Raw genomic sequence first — 14712 nt, forward strand, 5'->3', positions numbered from 1 at the left:
AAAATTCTAAGGGCTTTAGGAGCTCTGCACCAGGACATGGACAAAGACCAAATATTTATTTTTATTATACTGTACCACCTTAACCTGCGCGCCTCTGATCTCTGTATCCCTAACTCAGCAAGACCACTGGGCTCTGTTTGGGTTCCCTCTCCTTATGCTAGTCTGAAAACTGCCTCCAAAGCACTGAGATGGAAGGCTGCCCTCATCATTTCTCTTCTTTCAGAGGTTACAGTCCTATGCTGCCTCTTGTTCATTGTGTTTAATATATGTTGTTCTCTTTGTTAGTTTTTTTGTGTGTGTGTGTGGAGGGAGGGCAGTTCCCATGGCATTTAATCCTTTATGGACTGAAGTGATAAAGTTAAGAGGAGATGCAGAAAGGACAGGAGATTGTAGTCAGAGGTCATTGAATTTGTGATTTGGTAGAAGGTACCGTTATCAATAATTACTGGGCAGTTGGGTAATGTAGTATAGAAGACCAGTAGGATGTGTGAAAGTCAGTAGGCTGAGATGGCAGAGTTTTGGGTGGTTTCAGTCACAGACCTATTCCCTAGAATCAGGTGCCAGGGTCTTTGGTAAATGATGAGAGGTTAGGAGGTCTATAGAACAGCTAAATGAAATCCCTAAAGAATCACCAGCAAAAGGGATATTTATAAAAATGTACTTTAAATTTTAAGAGAAAAACACCTTAGAAAAATTAAACTCACAAAATAGCAATTTGTGTAAGTTTATCTTTTGCTTTTCCGGAAAAAAAAAAAAAAGACACTTTAAAAAAAAATTTTTTTTTTAAAGATTTTATGTATTCGAGAGAGACAGAGAGAGGCAGAGACACAGGCAGAGGGAGAAGCAGGCTCCTGGCAGGGAATCCAATGCAGGGCTGATCCTTGGACTCAAGGATCACGCCCTGAGCCAAAGGCAAGTGCTCAGCCACTGAGCCACTCAGGCGTCCCAGAAAACACTTTAAAGGTGAACTGTAGAACTAGAAACAGTTCATTCTGTAAAGGTGGTTGTATGTTTTGTCTTTCTCAGCAGTTTAATTAATATGTAAAAGGCATCTAGGGGAAATGGTGGCTTTTGGGGCTACTCCCTGAAATTAATAAATGGAATGTGGTTCCCTTGTATCTGTGGCAAGATGAAGTGGTGAAAATAAAGCCAGAACAACCTGATTTTAACCTTGTGGATAAGTTAGAAGCCATCATTTTAAAGAGCAGATCGAGGCACTTCAGCTCAAAGGATCATTTCTCTTCTAACGGGGCTGCGCTGCCTGTCACATTGAAAGAAGAGTGTCTAAACACTTTGAAACCAGTTGATTCTTAAAACCCTGTTTTTCACTCTTTTTCTTCTTGCAGTACATTAGTAATGGGTTTAGTTTTGAATAGTCTGAATTTGTGAATTAACCGGTCTCTGTTTTTGCTGTAGGCTCTTCGCTACTTGGCAGAATGCCGCGCTAACAGAGAAAAGATGAAAGGAGAGCTGGGAATGATGTTAAGCTTGCAAAATGTTATACAGAAGTAAGTATGTTAAGCCTGCAAAATGTTGTACAGAAGGTGGTCTCCTAAGGCAGTAGAAAAATGGATCTTCCTATTAAGTGTATGGTGATTGTTAATACATCATTTTCCTAAAATTTTTATTCTGATATGAAGGCGTACTTTTGTGAGTTATATGTCCAGAAATGTTCGGATGATCAGTGTTCTGATTATTCTTAAACATTGATATTAATAGTACTTAGGAAAATGCTCAAATTTTATTTAAAATGTTGATAAATATGATACTTATGAATCATATGTTTAAAAATAGAATCCTACATTATATGAAATTATGTGAGGTATATGTAAATTGATTTGCTAGCAGAGCAACACAGGTTACTAACTGCATTTGAAAGTATGCAGTATTATAGCACCTTACAAAGTTCTTTTGCTACTTCATCTTCATCTTACTCAAAAGAACCTTCATCAGTATCATGTCGAAAAGCGGCTTTTGATATTTTCCTGAGCATTATTAAGACATTTCTTACAGCCTTAAGGCCATTTCATTTGAATTTTAGCAAATAGGTGGTTGTTATTTGGTTTTTTTTATTTGTTTTTTTTTAGACTTTATTTATTTATTTGAGAGAGAAGCAGAGATAGCAAGAGAGCACAAGCTGGAAGGAAAGGGAGAGGCAGGCTCATCAGGGAGCCCAACATGGGGCTCATTCCCAGGACCCTGAGATCATGACCTGAGCTGAAGGCAGACACTTGACTGACTGAGCCACCTCGGTGACCCATAAACGGGTGTTTTGTTTTGTTTTGTTTTGAAGATTTTATTTATTCATGAGAGACAGGGAGAGGGAGAGGGAGAGAGAGAGAGAGAGAGAGAGAGAGAGAGAGGCTTCATGCAGGGAGCCTGACGTGGGACTCGATACCAGGACTCCAGGATCAGGCCCTGGGCCGAAGGCAGCACTAAACCACTGAGCCACTTGGGCTGCCCCAAACGGGTGGTTTTTAATTGTACCTTTCATCTAATTTTTTTTTTTTAATCTCCATTGTCTCATTTTGTTACTTACAACCTTTTGAGGTAGATTTGACAGATGATAGTTTTATGGGCAAGGAGAATACAGAGTCCAACTCGGTTATCCTTTAGTGTCGTTCAGCTCAGTTTCCCCTGGGAATGCCTGGTTTTGTTCCTTTGTTAGTCTTTGCTGATTTCCTATTAAAAGGCTAGAAATTGAAGATTACGTGTTTTTTTATATTTCCACTGTGTCTGGAAGCAAAAAAGCTGTGCTTCTGTAGCTTAATCTTAGTTTACTCTGTATTTTGATCTTCTACTAGACTTGACTGCCTTTAAAACTATAATGAAAAAAAAAACTATAATGAGTAACCATTTAATTTATTTGATTTAAAATAAATTGAGTAATTGCCAACACAAATGTATTGGCATTCTGTTTCCTGCCGTCTAATCAATGCAGACACCAATAGTGCTAAGAAATAAAGTATCCGGTGCAGGTATACAGATGAGATAATTTACAACTACATGCAAGTTGTTCCTCCTAAATCCTTGCCACAACCCCCCTGCCCCCCCCACCCAATTGGGTCTTCTTTTTTTTCATACTTATGCAGTGACTCCTTAAGTAGCATTTTAAAAACTTGTATTTATTTTAAAAGGCTCTTGGGTGGCACTTCAGAGTCCTCTGCATTCACCTTCAGTTTCTTGCAAGATCTAATGCATGTTAGGAGGTCCAGCTGTCTGCAGCTCCCCACATCAGCCTCAGACACAACTACTATCTCTGAGCTACAAGGGTAGGATATGAAGTCTCAATTTAAAACCCTCCTCCTCACCTCAAAGGAAAGAATTCATTAGTTGTGTCTTGTTCACATCACAATTTCAGTGCAAACCTAATCACAAATTGCATATCTGGCACATCCAGTACTTTTAGCTTCTGCACAAATTCAACATGGTAACCCCCACAGCATTCTAGGGCATAAAAGGGTCAAGAACAATAAATATCCACTCTAAATGACCACAGGAAAGAAATCTTGCATTTTCTTTGGCTTGACTGCTCACAAAAATTCTGTAATTCCGAAATGCTGATGGTTAAATTATATCAATGAAGAATCATCTAAACTGACTTCCAAGGCACTGTGCTCTTTGTTTTAGTGTTCTTGGCTTCTGAATAAATTCTATTTTATTAGTCTTATTTTTTTAGAAATCTCTAAAATATTTATACTCATCTGGCCAGCTGCCTGGTAGGATAGTTCTGTGTTGCCTTGATCTTTGATAATAACAAGATAGAGACTGAAGTTTTTGTCTTGTTTTTATTCAAGTGGTCAGTTAGGAGTAAATAACAAAATATTAACTGCTGTCAGTTTCTTAATTTATTCCCTATGGTTTGAGGTCAATTCCACTAGTGAAAAAAAATTTTTTTAAAGATGTTATTTATTTATTCATGAGAGACACAGAGAGAGAGGCAGAGACACAGGCAGAGAGAGAAGCAGGCTCCATGCGGGGAGCCCGATGTGGGACTTGATCCCGGGACCCCAGGATCATGCCCTGGGCCTAGGGCAGGCACTTAAACACTGAGCCACCTAGATGTCCCATCCACTAGTGAAAATTTGGATTCTAGTTCTTACTTGGGACAAAGAATCTCTTTGACCCTCAGTTTCCTTACTAAAGCCTGCAGTGTGACACCTGCAAAGTGATCAAGGACACAATGGGATGACATATGTAGAAATGCTTTGTATATTTTAAAATGTATGAAATATAAGGTTGCATTATTCTTGTTTCTGGTATGCTTTAATGCCAGATAATTAACTGTTTTTAACTGGCATATTAGCTCTGTTGGAAACAATGAAAAGTTCAAGCATAATGCTTCTGTAGGGCTATTTTATTAATTTATTAATTTACTTATTTAAAGATCTTATTTATTCATGAGAGACAGAGAGAGAGAGAAAGGGGCAGAGACACAGGCAGAGGGAGAAGCAGGCTCCATGAGGGAGCCTGATGTGGAACTCAATCCCGGGACTCCAGGACCACACCCTGGGCCCAAGGCAGGCACTAAACTGCTGAGCCACCGAGGGATCCCCAGGGCTATTTTATTTATGTGATGAACTTAAGATTGTATATCCTGTAACAGGTGTTGGTATTGAAGTTCAAAACATGGTGAAAAATTATTTAAGTATAAGAAATTAGATGAAAAAATTAATGTTGTTATATCAAAATATACTTTAAATTTGAACTTTGTTTTTAATTTAATTGTTTTAATCATGAATAGTTGGGTTTATTTCACCAGTGAGTTTGAAACTCTCACCTTAGGCAAAGTACTACAGTAATTATACCAGGATTAGACAATTTCCTACACTGTCAAATATATAAAAGTTCCTCTTGCGCTTTTCTCAACACTGACCAACAAGCAGATTCAGTCCACATTTGCTTTGATCAATCTACTGAGTTAACCCAAGCTGCTTCTTTAGAAACTCTGGCATTTCAGGTGGAAGAAAACCTGAAGTAGACCTTCACAGGGTCATAGATGAACCACTGTAAATTTGAACTTTAAAGATTTAGAGCAAGTTTTAGAGGTCTCATAGATTAAACCTGTAAAGCAGTTTTTAGTTTGGTTGGCTAAGGTTTTAGTATATATGTGTGAATGTGTATATATGTGAGAGAGACATCTCTAAAATAGTAGGGAGACTATATCTTTGTAAGGTAAGTGGTATGTCAGTTCAGGTCATTGATATATCATCTGGAGAGGAGATTTTAAGATGAAGTTAGAAATGGAAGAGGTTTGTTGTGGGTAAGGTCTATAAAGATAGAGGATAATGAAGCAGGACTACAGTCTTCAAATTTCAATGCGTATCTGTCATCTGTAAAAGAATAGAGAGGAAACAGTGAGGCAAGGAGTCTCAGATTGCAGTGCAAATTTGATAGTTAATTCAGCAGGTAATCCAGAGCAGGGATTACCCTGAGAATGAGTTTTGCATTGGGCAGAAATGGCCAGGCCCTAGTGTCTCCACTGCTCAGTCATTGGTCGGGGGGAAGAACCAGGCCTTGGTATGAAGGTTGAAATGGCGTGATGGATCTCAAAGTCATGACAGCTGGTGCCTCTACCACTCTACTTCCTCCAGTTAAAGGACAAGCTTCTTTCCTTTTTTTTTTTTCTTTTTTTTTTTTTTTAAGATTTTATTTATTTATTCATGAGAGACTCAGAGGCAGAGACACAGGCAGAGGGAGAAGCAGGCTCCATGCAGGGAGCCCAATGTGGGACTCAATCCCAATCCCGGGTCTTCAGGATCACACCCTGGGCTGAAGGCGGCTCTAAACCGCTGAGCCACCTGGGCTGCCCAAGGCAAGCTTCTTTCTTAAAGGGAAGTCCATGTAGTGTGTCTCTTTGGCTGCCACAAGTGGCTTAGCTTTTTAACTCAAGGTATGTTTTTTAGGACAATGTGATCATTGCCGGCTTCTCCAGTAGTAAAACAGATGTACAACCATTGTATGCTCCATTATAATTTGATCCGATAGCCCTCTCAAAAGTGGAGATATGATGTAATAATTTATATGTACATTTTGCAGCTCATTTGACTATTGGAAATCTCAGATTTGAAGGTTGCCTTTTAGGCTTTTTAAAAGTCACCTCTTGGGATCCCTGGGTGGCGCAGCGGTTTAGCGCCTGCCTTTGGCCCAGGGCGTGATCCTGGAGACCCCGGATCGAATCCCACGTCAGGCTCCCGGTGCATGGAGCCTGCTTCTCCCTCTGCCTATGTCTTTGCCTCTCTCTCTCTCTCTCTGTGTGACTATCATAAATAAATGAAAAAAAAATAAAATAAAATAAAAGTCACCTCTTTACCAAAATAAGCATCTTAGAAGTCTATTTTTGTATTTGAATATAATCAAAAAGTTAGTTAATAAGACTAAGTGTTTGGGTTGTAAACATGAAGATTGTGAAGTATTAAAGAAGTGTTAGACTCAGGTTTTGGTTCAGCATGTTTAACTTTGTTTTGTGAACTGTCTTGTTTGGACATGATTTTCTTTTAAGAAATTAGATTGCTCTTGTAAGTTTTATAATCTCTTCATCTGCTTTCTTTTGGGTACCTCTGTTAAAAATCAGAATGAAAAATTCTTACATAGGTCAGGATGAGTTTTATATATGCATAACTGATTTGGTAAATACAGCTTAGACGTTATTTTCCATTTGACATCTGCGTTACTAGATACAGGTGACTGATGTATTGTTAGTCTAACTTAACTAGTTTATGAATGAATTGGCACCTCATTATTATATAGATCACTTTGCTAAGCTATAGCACAAGAGATCTATTGCTCTAATTGCTTTCTTCAATATGGCTGTCCCATGATAGCCAGCCAGTTAGGATGGGATTCCAAACAATATTTCTGTTTAGGAGTACTGAGTTAGAGTTTTAGCTATGATTCCAAGGAACTGTGCAACTAAGGAAGTATAAAGATCTTCCCATACTCCAGAAAGATTCATAGAACATGAAAATATGTTGTGAAGGGATGTTTCTCTATTGACTAAAGAGAAACCTTCCACTCTGCAGTGATTGAAGGGGAAACCAAACAGCAGAAGTAGGTATGGAAACTAGACATTGGAATATCTCGGTGGCTCAGTTGATGGAGCGTGGACTCCTGATTTCAGCTCAGGTCATGATCTTAGGGTAGTGGGATTGAGCCCCGTAGGTCTCTGCACCTAGAATGGAGTGTGCTTAGGTATCTCTCCCTTTCCCTCCCCTTCTGTCCCTCTCCCTGTGCATGTACCTGTGCTATTACACACACTCTTTCTCTCTCTCTCTCAAATAAATGAATAAAATCTTTAGAAAGTGGACATTATTCTTCACATGGGAAGCTGAGAAAATTATTTTATAAAATAGAGAAGATTCTGCAACTAAAATTTTCACTCTTAATCACCATATTTTGTTTTGTTACAGAATTTTGCTGAGGTTTTAACACTTATTCAGCAATAGGTTTTACTTGTGTTGAGGTCAAATTGATGCTTACAGATCAACAATTGGATTGACTTCAAAGTCACTGTCACTTTCACTTTTCTAATTGTGAAGAGAACTGAAAGTTCTCTGTCATTCAGGATAAATCTGGCATTATGTTCTAATTTTAATCTCTTCTATAAATAAAACCCTCTTAAAAGGTTAGAACCCTTTTACATTTTATTTTTTTAGTTCTAGATCCCTTTATGAAGAGAATTTTCAAAATGTCAACCTAGGAGAACATCTAAATCTGATTTAAGACATTTGGTCTTGGTATTTGTAAGACATTGTAATCGGTATTTCAGGAGTAATATTTCTGATATAAGATGCGTTTTTATAAAAGTACTTGTGAATATATAATATGAGGTATATTATAAATAAAAGCCACTATAATAAAGTGTAGCATCTCAACTTTAAAATATCTCATTTCATTTGGAGAACTTTCGAAAATCTTAGATTTTGAAAAGATGCCATAATAAATGAGTCTCTTCTTGTTAAAATCTTGACTAAAAAATTTGTACCTTATTTTTTTGTGTTCTTTATTTCTTTATGTGGTTTTAAATTTAGATTGAAATGATATCAGACTTACGGAAAAGTTGTAAAAACCATACAACTCTATCTAGATACCTTATACATACTAGATTCCTTAATTCTACCATTTTAATTTGTTTTATCATTCACTGTCCATACAGGTTATTTGGTACATAAATATTCATAACATACATATATTCATTGTGAAGTATGTCTTTTAGGATTAGAAAAAGTACCCTTTGTCATGTTAATGCTTGGATTTATTGCTGGAATTCTGTGTTGAGCTCAGTATACAAGCCCTGTAATCATTGTTTCTATTTGCCTGGTCTACATTTGCCCATTCCTTTATTTCTGAATCACTTTGTTTTAGTTGTCTTGTCTTGTGAGCCAAATGGAAAATTTTTTTCTCTTAATTGGTGAGCTAAGTCCGTATGTATTTATTGAGTGACTGATAGGTTTAATCTCAATTCATTTTTGTTACAGTTAGCATGTATATTATGTGGTAGTAGTTGTATATCTTTGCATAGTTTTCTTCTTTCAAAAATTTATTCTGATACTTAAAAAGATTTATCTTACTGTTACAGTGGTTGCTTTTGCACTTACACTTCTTTTTTTTTTTTTTTTTTAAGATTCTATTTATTTATTCATGAGCCAGACAGAAAGAGAGGCAGAGACATAGGCAGAGGGAGAAGCTGGCTCCTCCCAGGGAGCCTGATGCAGGACTTGATCCCCAGATCTGGGATCAGTCCTGAGCTGAAGGCAGACACTCAACTGCTAAGCCACCCAGGCTTCCCTGCACTTACACTTTTCTTAAAAGTATTGAGTTTTCTTATTTAAACTTCCACTATCTTGTTAATTTTTTAAAATATTTTTAAAATTTATATATTCATTATAGACCCACACACGGAGGGTCAGAGACACAGAGAAGCAGGCTCCCTGCCAGGAGCCCGATGCTGCACTAGATCCCCGGGACTCCAGGATCACGCCCTGGCCCAAAGGCAGGTGCGCTAAACCACTGAGCCACCCAGGGATTCCCTATCTTGATATTTTTAATGATAATCTTTTGATTGCCACCTATTATGTATTCCATAGTCATTGAGATTTTTCTAGCACTTTTCTTCTCCCTTTTCCTTTAAAAAAAAATTGTTTTGAATATAGTTGATCTACAATGTTATGGTAGTTTCAGGTGACTCTCCTTTTTTTAATTTGGGTTATTCCTGCTCTGTAGAACATTTCATTCTTTTTCCCACCTTTGTTTTAAACTTCTAGCCACAGTTAAATATAGAGAATGCTCATTCTCAGTCCTTTTGTAAAAGTTTTCCTAGTCATCTCTTTGTTGGTGTTGAAGCTCATTGTCTAGTAGATTGCTCAAGAAAGGCTCAAATATTCCATGATTTCTTTCATGTTTAAAACTCTTTTTCTATAACCTTAATACTTGAAGGAGTAGATCCATGGCTCACCTTTTGTTTTCTTGAGATTCTTGAAAATGTTGTTGCCATTTTGCTCCATTTTGCCTTGATTTTTATTTTGTTTTTGAGAAATCTGATGCTAATATATTTCATAAAAGATAAGGACAGAGGTAGTAGTTAATATATCAGGAACACTCTTCTGAGCCATTTTCCTGCAGCATCATTCTTAATGGGTGCAGTTACATCCCACATCCTTCGTAGTTTTTTTTCAGTGTATTTTTTGTAATTATTTGGAACAGAGGTTAACAATTATTTTCCTTGAAAAGTTAGATAGTAAATATTTTAGGCTTTACCGGACATACAGTCTCTGTTGCCATTACCCTAGTGGGTCAAAACAGTCATAGTTAATATATAAATAAGTGGGCTTTGGCTCAAGGATTATGGTTTCCCTGTGTTGGATTACCTGAACAGAGCTGTTGACTTCTTTCTTAGAACCCTTTTTAAGTTAGATTTTTTTGCATTGGAAAGTGTGGGATAATGTTTTTGAGTTGCATAAATGTTACCAGAACACTTTTTCTTAGAAAACAATACAAAAAAAAAAAAAGAAAAAGCAAGAGAAATTCCTAATGGAAAAGTTAGGATTTTTTCAAAAGATAATAGCAAGCCTTAATAGTAAAATAGTATATTTATTGCTTTTGTAGAGTATATGGAAGTCTCACCTGGCCTTTGTGAGTAACATAAAATGTTACTAGTGGCATCTAGAATAAGAGTAAATTGGTGTTTAGGACGGATAAGAAAATATATTCATAATTAAAATTATTTTTGATATATAATAAAGATCAAGGTTCTTTTAGTTATGTTTTATGAATAATTTTGTGAACCTTTTCAGTATAGAAGACTAATTAGAAAAAGTGGTGAGGAATCAATATACTTCATTATGGAATAGTAAATTACTGAGAGCAAAATTCTAATTACTTAGATGAAAGAACTTTTCAAGATAGTTTTTTTTTTGTTATTTTTTTTTTTTCTGATGTCAGATTTTAAAGACTGAACTAAATCCAGGGCATTAATCAGCTCTTTCAGTTTGTACTTGCCTTAAAAGATTAGGGCAATTAATACTTGTTTAATTATACAATCTCTCTTACATTTATGGCCAAATATACCATAAAACTCTAGACTTTTTCTTTTTGAATGTTTTGAATGATAGTATTTGAACAGTAATTTTTAAGATTTTATTTTATTTATTCATGAGAGACACAAAGGGAGGTAGAGACATAGATAGAGGGAGAAGCAGGCTCCCCTTGGGGAGTCTTATGTGGGACTTGATCCCAGGACTCTGGGATCATGACCTGAGCCAAAGGCAGACCCTCACCCACTGAGCCACCCAGGCATCCCTGAACAGTAATTTTTTTTTTTTTTTTTTTAAGACTAAGATAGCTTCCAAATCTGTAGATGCTCTTGGATTTTCCTTTTTGGTTTAAAAGTATTTTTTAAAAATAAGGACATAATTATTTATGATTGATTTATTGAATAATACCTCTAGTGCCCAGATCAAGAAATAACTTCATTTGTAATTCAGTTTTCTTATGTGCTTTTGTTAATTTAATTTTGCCCAAGACAGAGTTTTATTTCATTTTAAGAGGGATCTGGGTCTGTAAATCTCCTGTTTCATAAGAAAGGTAGCAATAAAATTAGTCCTTTGAGTACACCTGAAGACCATTCTTAACGGTAAGAACATCACATTGATTTGATTGTTATCTTTTTAAAATCTTTTGGTTTTTAATTTTTTTAAGATTATTTATTTTTAGAGAGAGCACAAACGGGGGTGGGGGTGGGGGTGGGGTTTGAGGGAGAGGGAGAATCTCAAGCAGACTCCCCACTGAGCAGGAAGCCAGACATGGGGCTGGATCCCAGGACCCTGAGATCAGGACCTGAGTCAAAAGCAGATGCTGAACTAGCTAAGCCACCCAGGCACTCTGGCTTTGGTTTTTAAGTAGATAGAAACAAAATCTTCTAGAAAGGAATTTATTACCTTGTGAAAATGATGAAATTTTGGAATTATGAAATAAGGAAGTTAAAAACGGTGGTGGTCAGTGTATTTACTAGAACCATTTTTCTAATCTGTCCTCTTTAATTGCTTTATCTAAGCAGGCATACTGTGTGACTCTATAGGTAAAATATAGTTTGTTGTAAATCCTTAACTTTCTTTTTTTGTTTTTTGTTTTTTTGTAAATCCTTAATTTTCTAATTGAAAGTGCAAATAGCCCCTGTAGCAGCGCAGGCTATTGTAAATGCACATGTATAACCTTTGTAAATTGTTTTAATCAATAAATGGAATTTTCTCCCCTCTGTTGCTGTTAATGTGGACTAGTACAGGTTTATGAGAGAATTAAGCCCCAGCCCCTAAGAAATCCAATAGATGTACAGATTATCTTCTCTCCTGTGAATCTGGATTGGCTCTAGCTCTATACCATCTCCCAGAGAATTGAGAAAATAGTCACTTACATACTTTCCTTATAGAGCCAAATCTTTTATAGCACCTCAGTCAGAAAAGGTATTAGAGGAATGGTTTTTCAGACGGATGGGAGCAATAATTAACCAGGAAAAGAAGAGTTAGCTTAAGGAAACTGACAGCAGAGGCTGTCTTCCCTTTTTACTAAAACTTCTGTCCAATATGGTTCTCATTAGCCACTTCAGGCAGTTTAAATTTAAATTAATTAAAATTAAATTTAAAAACTGGGGCATTTGGGTGGCAGTTGGTTAAACATCCACCTTTGGCTCAGGTCATGATCCCAGAGTTCTGGGATCAAGCCCCACGTAGGGCTATAGGGCTACCTGCGCCACAGGGATCCTGCTTCTTCCTCTCCTTTGCCTGCCGCTCCCCCTGCTTGTGATCCCCCCCCCCCCGTGTCAAATAAATAAAAAAAAAGTAAAAACCAATTTTTCACATGTATTTACAAGCCATATTCTCATTACTCAGTAGTCATATGAGTAATTTATTACATTTCCATCATCTCTGAAAGTTATATTGGGCAGTACTGTTCTAAAATTTCTTTGCCTATTTATAAAAGGCTATTTTTATATTTGGATTATTTTATTTCACGGATTATTTTCTTAACAAGTTCCAGTAGAAGAATTATGAGTCAAAGAGTAAAAATACTTTTGTGTCTTATCACTGTTCATTTTTTCCCAGTAGAATTGATTATATTCTTACCAATTGTTTCTATTTTATTGAATTTTTTCAGTGAATGGATTGCTACATTGCTGTTCTTCTATTCTACTTTCTCCAATTTTAGATCAATTTAAAAAATGTTTAACTAAAAAATGTTCACCTCTTCCAGGTTGATATAAGATGGATGGCATGGGTACGTACATAAATTCACTGAATTTGATGTAGAAAATTTTTGTATTTGCATTTTTCATTCTCGAATTTTACATCATCTTCTCAAAGGTGTTAATAAGCCCTGTGTGGTTTAGAACTACTGTTATAGTTCTTACTCTGCAGGACAGGAAAGTAATAACTTGATGTTATAGTGTTTTTTTTGTTTTGTTTTGTTGTTGTTATAGTGTTTTAATATTTTTCAGCACTACTGGTTCATCAGGAACAGTTTTTGAAGTAATGTATTCATTTTAAAATGTTTTATAGGAAGATCATTAGTTGAGTCTTCTATTATATGTTGTGATTATTCTTTTTCTTAGTTGGTGCAAATGCTTGAAATCAGTATTGGTGGTGGAAAGGGGTAGCAAAGACATTGTTTTTTTCCTCCTAAATTCATGAGTATCTTTAACTACTGTCGTCATACTTTTTACAGTTTGTGGTTGGCTAGTATTTAAAGTATCTCAGAACTGCAGTGACCTTTTCAATACTGTAAGAACAGCTATCAGAAAAGTGCTGAGACATCTCTCCCCTCAAAATAGTCTTTTTGATAGCTTCTTGCAATACATAGCCAAAATTTTTCAAGGTAATTGATCTCTGTGGTCAACAGTAGCAGTGAGTATAGTAAATTGAGTGCCCAGAAAATTGCCAAATTAGTACCCCTGGAATTGAAGCTCTGTATATAGCTTGAAGATTTATAGTTTGAATATTGAAAATTGATGTGTTTCTGCTCATTAAGTAAATAAATGGATTCTAAAAAGTTTAGTGAGGCCCTGTGGAGAGAATAGATCTCCATTCTTGAAGAGAAAAACATAGAAAATTAAGATCAGTAGTATGAGTACATTTTATTATTTTAAAAAAATATTTTATTAATTTACTAATTTTAGAGAGAGGGTACAAAGGGGAGAGAGAATCTCGAGCAGACTCTGCCGTGTGCGTGGAACCCAACACAGGGCTCGATCTCACAACCCTGAGATTATAACCTGAGCCAAAACCAAGAGTGGGACACTTAACTGACTGGATACCATCCAGGCGCCCCAGCATAGTACTCTAAATGTAGAGGGAGAAATGGATTGTTGGGGTGAGGAAGCTTTGCAAAGATAGTAGTTAAGGTTGAGCCTTCAAGGGAGGAATAAGAGTTTGAAAGCATATGATCTAGGTAAAGCTCTTTTGATTGAGAAAAAAAGGCATCCGTAAAAAGTATTCATAAAAATGAGCTGATGTTGGTAGATCTCAGTGGAAATAGATTTATTTATTTATTTTTTAAAGATTTGATTTATTTATTCATAGAGGCAGAGACACAGGCAGAGGGAGAAGCAGGCATCATACAGAGAGCCTGACGTGGGACTCGATCTAGGGTCTCCAGGATCACGGCCTGGGCTGCAGGCGGCGCTAAACCGCTGCACCACTGGGGCTGCCCTGGGGATAGATTTAAAAGCTTTGAATATATGTTATAAGGTTTGGACTTAGTTGAGCTTATCTATAAGTGAAATGAGGGTTATTTTTACAGTTATGTATATTTACTATTTATTCAGTTTAATAAGCAGTAATTTGTGCTGTCCAATATGGTAGACACTTGCCACATGTGGTAATTTAAATTTAATTCAAAGTAAATAAAATCATTTGTTTTTAGTTGTGGTTGCTGAGTGGCCCTATGCAGTGAGTGACCAGTGCAGCTATAAGAACATTTCTACCAGTGCAGAAAGTCTTTTGGACAAAATGACACTTGGTGTTTTTGTGAGGAACTAAGTAGGATTTAAAAGTTCTGCTTTAAAAAAAAAAAAAATAAAAAAATAAAAAATAAAAAATAAAAAAAAAAATAAAAGTTCTGCTTTTAAAAGTACCCCCACAGTGTGTACATGCACATGTGCTCTCTCCATCTATAATAAATAAATAAATAAAATCTTTAAGAAAAAAAATAGATAAGATCAGA

At 36.2% G+C, this 14712-nt stretch overlaps 1 protein-coding gene across 2 annotated transcripts in view; it reads left to right on the forward strand.

Annotated features, from left to right (window-relative positions):
- Nucleotides 1-14712, forward strand: part of ARMC1 (armadillo repeat containing 1) — a 38645-nt gene that overhangs the window by 10198 nt on the left and 13735 nt on the right. For both annotated transcript variants that reach the window (XM_077876762.1, XM_077876761.1), the window contains exon 3: nt 1417-1508. In XM_077876762.1, coding sequence (XP_077732888.1) covers nt 1417-1508 — 92 coding nt within the window. The remainder of the gene's footprint in view (nt 1-1416; nt 1509-14712) is intronic.

Source organism: Canis aureus, chromosome 28, assembly GCF_053574225.1.
Source record: "Canis aureus isolate CA01 chromosome 28, VMU_Caureus_v.1.0, whole genome shotgun sequence".
Lineage (NCBI taxonomy): Eukaryota > Metazoa > Chordata > Mammalia > Carnivora > Canidae > Canis > Canis aureus.